This window comes from Anneissia japonica, unplaced genomic scaffold (genome assembly GCF_011630105.1).
Source record: "Anneissia japonica isolate Jap-2015-1 unplaced genomic scaffold, ASM1163010v1 scaffold287834_len5846547_cov211, whole genome shotgun sequence".
NCBI classification, from domain to species: domain Eukaryota; kingdom Metazoa; phylum Echinodermata; class Crinoidea; order Comatulida; family Comatulidae; genus Anneissia; species Anneissia japonica.
Genome location: NW_022704992.1, coordinates 5,688,843 through 5,698,817, shown reverse-complemented (window position 1 = coordinate 5,698,817; position 9,975 = coordinate 5,688,843). Strand labels below are relative to the sequence as shown.

The window sequence follows — 9,975 nt, the reverse complement described above, 5'->3', positions numbered from 1 at the left end:
GTATATATGTGTATATATATGTATATGTTTATCATAAACATTATTCATAAATATGTATTTAGTAAAATTAAATTAAATTTAACAAAAGTATGGAAGAAGCATACTGTAGGAAGGAAGAAGCATACTGTAGGAAGAAAGAAGAATAAGAACGAAATTTTGAAGCAGCTGAAATATTTACCGAAAATAAACAATAATAATCATTTTGTCATTATTGCATTCACGTTTTTGTGAAAATTTGTTGGCACTAATCATCAGAGGTCAAGGTGCCAGCAGCCTACACGTTTTCAAAATTGCTTACATGATTTCTAAGATTTCTTTATATGAAAAGAGTAGCATCAACAGAAGTTACGACAGACAACAGTATAAATGAAACAAATATTAAATTAAATTATAAAAATAAACATACTATGTCTTACCTTAAAGCGAGTTTAAATGTGTATACTTCATTGAACAAAATCTGACAAGCGTCTACAGTAATGCCAGTGGTGCAGCTGTAGTGTACTGTTGTATGAACGTTCTATCAGGTTATCATTCAAAAATAGTGCGTGTAGTAAACGCATAAACTATCATAATGTATGAATATATTAAATATAGTGATGCTGTAGAATTATTAACATAAATAAAATATTATTTATTGAATGAAATTAATATATTATTTATATAGTATTATTTATTTAATGAAGTTAATTAATATTAGCCATGTATACATCGTGGAGAGCAGGAAAAACAAAAGTTGTAAAAGAATTAAAATAGTAGGTACAGTAGGTATTATTAGAAAAAGGAATATTTTTTAGTAGTTTAAGATTTTGAATGGAAGAATACCTCGTACGTAGGTCACAGTCAGTATCAGTAATGCCGGGTAATAACATAACTATAGGGAAAATTTCCTGCCGATAAATAAAACACAAACCGTACTGGGTAAAGGCAATTTTATTCGTGCAATTCACAATTCTTCATACCGGTATTATTAACATTCTATTTGTGTGAAATAAATATTAATTTTTAAATTTAATTAATTAATAATATTGCATTATATAATTGCTAGTATTAATTTCATAATGCTTATTATGATAAACAACAAACAATACTAAATCAAACATTTCTTCTCTCATTGGGAACAATATTTTTCATTCTTTTCAAACAGTTTCTGCTATAAATAGTCACTTCCTGTGTTGTATTATATTTTGAAGAAAAGTGCCTCTGGATCCTGGTAGAGATCCTACTATGGGATGTGACTTTGAAATACTTCATAGCAAGTCATTATGAAACATAGTGGTATTTTAAAAATAGTCTTCAATAGATTTTACAGACCAAACAAAGACGCTTGGTGTGTGTTTAATTTGCACATGTTGCATATCAAATACTGTTTAGTTCACTGTTGTCTTTTTCCACTTTGAGTACTCCATTATTGGTACCTAATGAGGTATGTGGTTTACTAGCATTTGCTTTTTATCTGTTAACCCTGTTATGTAGGCCTTGACATCAAAAGGATTACAGCTGTATTACTTAGAATTCATTAGTTCCGAAGTGGCTACAAATACTCAGAAATAATTCAGTAATTCTATTAGGTACTGTATGTTCTGGTGTAAGCTAATCCACGGAATTCCAAAGTGTTCACACAAACGGCATTCGCTATATTAACGCTGGTGTTAAACTAGTAGTAATATAGGCCTATGGGGGAATAGTTTTCAGTTTTAAATAATGTTCGGATTACAGTGCATCATTAAAACTTTTAAATCTGTGAATTGTTGGAAGTGAACTTATATGATTACTGTATTTTAAACAATTTTACTTCTGATTTTTCAGCTAGCATTGTGAAACAATAGTTGGTGTTGTAGGTTTTAATAGATAGTCTAATAGGTTAAATTATCTTACAAAACACAATCATCAACTAAGTGAAATGCAATAGAAACAGAGTCCCTTTACCATTTCATTTATAGAGAGCATAGGAAAGGGGTCAAATTATCTAATCTATTGCACTTGTAATTGGTCAATCTCTTGAAATGAGGTCAAACTATTAAAGCATAACTAATCTGGGGTCTGCATGTAGCGTTAATAACCGTGGCGTGAGTGGTGTAAGTATGACTAGTTCACACACAAAGGCGTATGCTACGCCAGGCTTATGCCAGCCTTGCGTTGTGTGTGTGTGTGTGTGTGAACATACCCTTAGTAATAGTTGTTTCATGAGGTTTTCAGGATTCAGATTCAGTAATTGTTCCTCATTAGATAATAATTACTGTCTAACCCTTTTCATGAAACCAATATATGGTATGGATTAAGGTAAAATTGCTAAAGATAATTCCTAAATTTGATGTACTGTTTTCAAGACTTTTATTTATTTATTTAACCTAAAATTAGAAGTAAAGATATATAAAACAATAGCAGAAATTATAAATTGAAATTGAGATATTGAAAAAATATAAATTTATAAATTTTCATTTCAAATATTGTACTAAAAAAATAAAGAATGTGAAAGTGAAACTGAAATGCTAAAAATAATAAAATAAAACAAAATAGTATCTACTGTAGGAATGGATAGAGCTCAGGACTTAATAATTGCCCAGAAAAAATTTAGCTTGGTTTCTGTGGAGCTTCGGAAGTGCAGTTCCTCAGAAATATAGCCGTTCAAGTACTTATGGTGGAGTAATAATTTAGTTCAGTTGTAGGCCTATAGTACTGTACTACAACTGTATCCAGGAATAATTCATTTAATATTACCTGAAACTCTGTTTCATGGTACATTACATGGAAATTTAAGATAGAGATATTCAGTGAACATTGGAACATAATTTATTCTTTAATGACAGTCTATGCAGATATACATAAAGTAGTAGAGAGTTGCATGATGATCAAAAAAGTCCTGGATAGTATTAGGTACAATGCTGAGAAAATAGTCCCTCTACTCTATATATAGCCCTAAACTTGCATCAAAGTATTCAGTGATAGAGTTCATACTGTAGTATTATTGTTTGGAAATCATTGTAACTAGGGGAGATTTTTACACTGTACAGTACCTTTTTTTGATATGATCTATATTTTCAGTATTTGGCCTAAAATGCATAATACTTTATATTTTTATCATGTAATCTTGGCACTAACAGTTGAGATAAAAAAAAAGAAAATAATTTGATTTTTCAGAATTGAAAATTTGTCATGGTGACATGTACACTGATAAGACCAAGCCTGAAAAAAAAAATATTTGTGCCTTCGACCATGAAAATTGTCTCTAAAATGTCTCCAGCACCAAATGTTATCTGTAAAATAATCAATAGTTTTTTTTTAAAATTATTTTTCCCCAAAAATGCTTCCGTGCACTTTTTCCATCGCTGGACTGGACAAAAAAAAGTGTATGTGTTTGAAATAATTATTATCTGTGGGCAAATCAAGGTATATGTATAAAAAGGTTTTGCCTAGCCATGTTTTGTAGAGTTTCCTGTATAGTAAATTGATCAGAACTCATGGTACTGTATATCATCTTTTATTGATGATGATAATTTTTTTAGAAAAATGTATTGTCCCCATTTAGATTTGAAATCAAGACCATCTGATTACCGTTCATATACTCTCCAACTGATCCATGATATTGCATAATACACAATGAATCTTCTAAAAGCACATGATAATAATAGGATTCATTGCATACAGTATTATGCAATACCCTGAGAAAATTATGATTTGTCAGAACCCTTCATGAATCATAGTCATTCTTGATCTATATACATTCCAATTTTAGGATACTGTTTAGTTCTACTGTATACCATCTTTAAAGTATACAGTAGTCAGAAAGTACTGTAGGCCTACTCCTAATAGTTACACAACTTTAGTCAAAACTTGTATAGTTCCAAACCTAACCTGACAAGTGGCTAAAACCTGATACTTTACTATAACTATAATATTTTTAGAATTCATTAAAAAGTTCCAACTTGTAAACCTGTTTTGGTATCAGTACACTTTACGTACAGATTGTAAATTATATATTATAAACTGACTTTATTGTTAGGCAAGTTATTTCTACAGTACATTTTTAAAATGAAATGTTATGATGCTCTAGAATTAGGGAGTTGAGATATTTTTTGTTTTTGTTGAAGAAAATCCTGACTTGACTGTGTTTTGAATACAATGACCTAGCGACACCACCACTATAAGTTACTGTATATGGTGGAATTAATTTGGATTTATTTGTTGTGAACATTCTTCATCTTCCGGTGAGTATACGAAGGATAACCCATAGAAGTCTGAAGGCCAGTGGAGTCCTTATTGTCTTGATTGGGCAGTACACCGGTAAACAAACCTACTCTTTCGAATGAGTGTACAGGTACCTTGTTCTTTAACATGCATGTGAGCCATTTTGCATGCAGGACCAAAAAAAAGTGATTTTTTTTTTTTAAATCCATTTCAGCCTGCTAGCTGAAACATATGGACAGCAGCAGATGGGATTGAACCGGGAACTAAAGGATCTCCAGTTTAGCCAACTGAGCTAAGCTGCTCTCAAAAATGTTCATTATTCCCACAAACAATAAATGACTGGAACAAATTTGACATCTCGATTACCAATCTACCCCTCAGTCAAAAGTAGATTAAATATACTTAACTGTCAGGTCAAGATCATATGTTACCTTGCTATTGGTAAACATGTGGCCCAATGCTAACGTGTCACATGAGTAATATTTATTGAAACGCTTAGTATTTTATTTATTTTATTACTATTTAATTTCTTAATTCCAGGCTTATATTAAATATAAATAAATACCCATTATAACTAATAACAGTAAAACTACAATAATTAAAATAACAATAATAATAATAATAATAACAATAATAATAATAATTGTGGCTTCTGGCTCTCTGGTATGATGATCTGTTTCTTACACAACATTCGCAATTCCATCCGTGCCTGGCACGCTTTACTTAACATTGAGGTCCAGTGCAGTGTGCATAAAGATATGGATACAAAGTTACTTTTAATAAATACCATCGCAATTTTAAATTTCCAGGCTCAAATCCAATAGGGGGGGAGAGGGCATGTGTGACCCCCTTCCCCAATTTGCCACTAAATTTTAAAATTTCAGTTATTTTCTACCTCATCCCCAACCATGGTGGGGCTCAGGTGGTATACATCCTCCATTTGTAAAAGTACCTCCCGAGTCCCTGGGCCCCCTCTATTGTGAATTCCTGGATCTACCACTGGGTACATTTTGGTTTACCAACCTCAAGGTCAGGGTTTAAATCCTTCACTATGCATTTTGCTTGTGTCCTTGAGAAAGGCACTATATAACCTGCATTGCTTCTTTTCACCCAGGAGTGTAAGTGGGTAACTGGTACTATTAGAACGCCAACAAACAACGTGTTGTATAAACAAAATGATGACATAATTTCCGTCTGATTTTCGAAAAATCAAAAATTCAATTGCAACGCCAGCAGGCTGTCTGGTACTCATTTAAAAAGCGGTTTAAAAAAATCAATTATTTTGTGTTTATCAGTAGAAACACACCCATTGAATGGGTATTTAAAGAAATAATTAGAAAGGGCTACAAGATATATTTTTTTTTAATTCAGTAAAACTGGGATGAAACTGTGGGAAAGCTGACTGCCTGCCCTGTTGATGACTTGCTTGCTTTTTTTAGTATGAATAAATACAATTTTAAATGCTGGAAAATAAGATTTTGTTGAACATTTAAAAGTCCATAAAATAGTTTTTATTTGGAAAATTAGCCTTAAATTTGGATCTGTTTTTAGAAGCCAGATGCAGTATCAAGACCATAAAGAACAGGAAAAAGCAGGAATTCCAACGGTATAACAGGGGGTCGTCTTACAGTATATGCCTGACATACAAAAAAAAATCCACTAATCTTTTCAAACTTACATGCGAATCAACTTATACATGGATTGCCTATTATGCGAGAATATACGGTATGCTTGGGAAAAGTAAAATATCTGATCTAAAGAAAGTTTAGTTGTCATATCAATGTAATGGTTACTATCCTCTATGTAAAATGGCATGGTACCCAAAACTAAATTTTATTCCAGGGATGCTATGATTACACTGTGTAAATATTTGATAATCAGTTTTTGTAGAAACCGAAAGGGCGACTGATTAATTTCAGAAAGATAGTAAATACATACTCCAAGTATTGAAATGCACCACATCGTGTCGGGATTCAATATTTTGACATTAATTATATCATCATCAAGAATAAAAAATTATCCAGTACCAAAAGTGTTTGACCAATCAAAACATTACCCTATAGTAGGTGACATAGCTATGAATAAACTAAAGGTCAAAGCTTTCTTACCCTACTGATCAAAGCTACTGTACCTACAAAAACAAAGAAAGCTCTTTTGAAGCTTTCAGCCCATCAGTTTTTGTAGCACACTATACATTATGGATAAATGAAATAGAAACTGTATTCAAATGTTGTGACTTTCTAATGACTCATTGTTAAAGTTTTATTATTTTTTTGACAGGTTTCAGTTATTAAACAGCAGAAAGATGTTTGCATCAAAGAAATCAATTAACTTTTCTGGAGCATCGGACGCAAGAGCTAGCAATGGCTTTCTTAAAAGAATCCGGCGGACGATTGGCAGGACAAGGAATGATAAACCAATCTATTATTCAAAAACAATGCTTTCATCATTTGATGATGATCAGCGAGTGATAATTAAAACGTTAGCACCCTGTAGAAAAGACTTGGATACAGACACTACTGTTGCAAATAATTTAGCTTTAATGAATGGTGAAAGCTCATCTAAGATAAATGGTGAGTACATGAATGTTAATGAGATGACGTGTGATTCATCTGAGATATATGCGACGGCAAATGATGATGAAGATGCATTAGAGAAAAGACACATGGTAATATCTCATTATGGTGCAATCAATACACCTGGTGAGAAAGATGCAAATGAGAACGAGGCAGATTATGAAAAACAAGGAGCACGACCGAAAGGAAAATCACCTGTCCAAATTCATGCAAATTCAGCCACAGAGAATTTGTACACATCAACATTAGACACCTCACAACAACAAGAATTAAACCCATCTAAAGCATGGGTCCAAGGTCTTTCCAAAGTTACTGAAAATGAACCTCAACAGCTTTGTCCTGCAACTTCAATCACAAACTACACACAAAGTGCAATAAGTTGTCAGCGTAGTACTGCGATCTTATGCCATGATAAAGTTGATAATGACCCTAATGACTTGCCCCAAGTTACAAAAGAAACATGTGATAAACTTTCAACTGAGTGTATTACACCGGAAATGGAATGTGAAACTAGTACAAAAGAGATAACAAATGAATTAATATGTAAACACAAGGAAGTAAATTATAAAAATACTGGTGATGTTTCGCCGATTTTGATCAAACGTTCTTCACGAGGCGATGTTGATGAAAAGAACACCAACACACCCTTCATTGCTGAAATTTTAACGGAAGAGGATGTAAGGCTTGAAAAAGAACTGCAGAGTAAATTTGAGGTCATAGATTGTCTAGAAAAAGGCAATATGGTTTGTGGTGACATAGAAAATTGCCTCGGAGCAGCAAGTTACAAAAACATGGACAATGCTGCAGCGAATGCTAATGGTCTCTCGTTCGATGATCGGAAAAAATCTGATCAAATGAAAACAGAACACATGCATTTAGATGTACCTCCGAAAGTGGATCGTAGGACCAAGCCTCCGTTGACACGAGTGCAAAGTTGCCAGGGTGCAGTAGGCTGTCCTATTCTTGTGGTACCACCATCACCACCTCCTCCTTTGCCACCTAGATCGTTTCTTGATGATTTTGATATGTTGCAAGATATTGATGATCTTGATAGTGATGATGAAACGCATGTCACTATGGAACATTTTTTAGGAGGTTCAGATAAGTCTTCAACAAGGAAAACTAGATCTTTGCCAAGACCACCAGGTTTAACATCTGATTCCAAAGATTCAATAAAATCATCAACAATGCCTTTCAAAACACGTTTTTCCCAAATTTTTAAATTTAAGCGACCCAGTGTTATTAGAGATGGAAAAAGACTATCATCACAAGTTTATCCTGCTCGTCCACTGCCTGATATTCCTAGTGCAAAGATTCTGGAAATTAGTGAGCAAACAAATCGGCCAAATTGTTACCTGCCAGTACAACCTCAGGATCTATCTAGTCTACCAGAAAACCAAGGTAAGATTGTAGTTTTTAAATGCAGAAAATGTGAAGCATGCTGTAATTTTTTGCATTTTCTTTGGAATGAATGTCTTTGTACTGTAGTCATCTTTGACCATGGTTTGTATTAAACTGGGATTAAACCAAATGGTAAGTCATACATGTACTGTAGCTTTGTAACTACATTTCCTTTTTTGCAAACACTGAATCACACCTGTAACAGATACTTGTGACCACTAAATCATGTCTGATGGGGGCCTTAAGCCCCCTGCCCCGCTGGCGCCACAACTGGTAATAGTTGTGACATCGATTATTTATCAACTACTATTTGGTGAGCTTTCACACATGATTTAGTGAATTGCGATTGGGTTTTACAATTGCTCTGTACAACCGATTGCAATGCGATGCTAGTCCGAATAGGGTATAACAATGAGGAAGTACCAATAACCACTGAATCACACCTGTAACAATAATAGATACCGTGACCACAGAATCACACAGTAATGATACCTACTGTACTGTACAACCACTGAATCACACTGTAAACAATGACAACAGTTACTGTACCATTAAATCACATTGTAACCACTGTAACATGGTTGCTGATTTACACAATAACCTAGGAATTCTTCTTTTTTGCCAGTAGAAACTGGCCCTAAAAGCCATTATATGAGTTCATCCAAGCACTTCGTAACTGTAAAGGAAATGCATTATATAAATTATACTAATCAATGAGTATAAATACTCATACTGTAAGCTTGGTTCACATCAAACTTTTATCTAGATATACATCCACTTAACTAGTTAAAAGTTCGACGTGAACCACTCAATTATAGCTAGTTAAAGGAATTAAGTCACTTAAGTTAAGTGACTTAACTTTACTAGAATAACGGTAAATTAACTTGCTTAACGGTAAAGTCGGCTCGGATTACAAGGACACGATTACGTAACGTAGGCATCTAAGCCAGCATGGTTGTATTGTACCACCATTATCATCTTCTGGTTGGCAACAACGTACTTCAACAATGCTAACAACAGCATCGAAGTAGTCTCATTAGTCTGGTTTTCAGAAATTATTTGTAATATTTTTGGGTAAACACCCAGCAAACGTCCGTTTTACGAATAGTTGATATTACCAATGACCTTTGCCCTTTGCATCATCGACCAAGTAATAACGATTGCGTACGTTTTTCAAAGTGATAATGTATATTTTTCTTAATAATAAAATCAGATTTTTTGTATTTATTTATTGACAATCCAATCTTTTCTATTTCTGCTATAATACTCGCTATTAATTCAATTTCAACGAACTACCACCAACGCCAGTCGTTAAAATGAGCGCACACGTTTACGATGACGAAATAAAAAAAGTGTGTGGAAGTCAGCAACTTATTTGACACCGCGAAGCTAGATTTTCGCGAAGTGCATGTAAACAACACAATTGAGCGATCTAAAACAATTGACTGATCTAAACACTACAAAACAGACAGAAAGGTCCATAAAGTATACATACGTTTTAATGAAAATTAAAACAATATTTTGTTAAATGGAAGAATGCTAGCTAGCGATTAAAATAATTCGTTTTTTATCGAAGGTAAATGTTGCTAGGGCCTGGGCCTAGAGAATCTACCACTTAGATTGCGATAGAACACGCTGCTGCACTGGTCGTTGGTTCATACTGGTCGGCTAGGTTAGGTAGTGGAAACTCACACCTTGTCTACAGTAGTTTACAATTTTTTTTTGAACGAATACCACTTGGTACTAGAGGTTCGTAAAATACAGTAGATGTTTTATTAAACAAGCCTTTCGACCGTGTGACGTCGACGGCCTG

General features: G+C 33.6%; 1 protein-coding gene across 1 annotated transcript in view; it reads left to right on the top strand.

Moving 5' to 3' along the window:
• The window catches only part of LOC117104972, a 35,914-nt gene that overhangs the window by 5,948 nt on the left and 19,991 nt on the right, over window positions 1–9,975 (top strand). Inside the window, exon 2 of the mRNA XM_033245951.1 lies at window positions 6,466–8,162. Within this exon, the coding sequence (XP_033101842.1) occupies window positions 6,491–8,162 (1,672 nt within the window). The 5' untranslated portion in view covers window positions 6,466–6,490. The remainder of the gene's footprint in view (window positions 1–6,465; window positions 8,163–9,975) is intronic.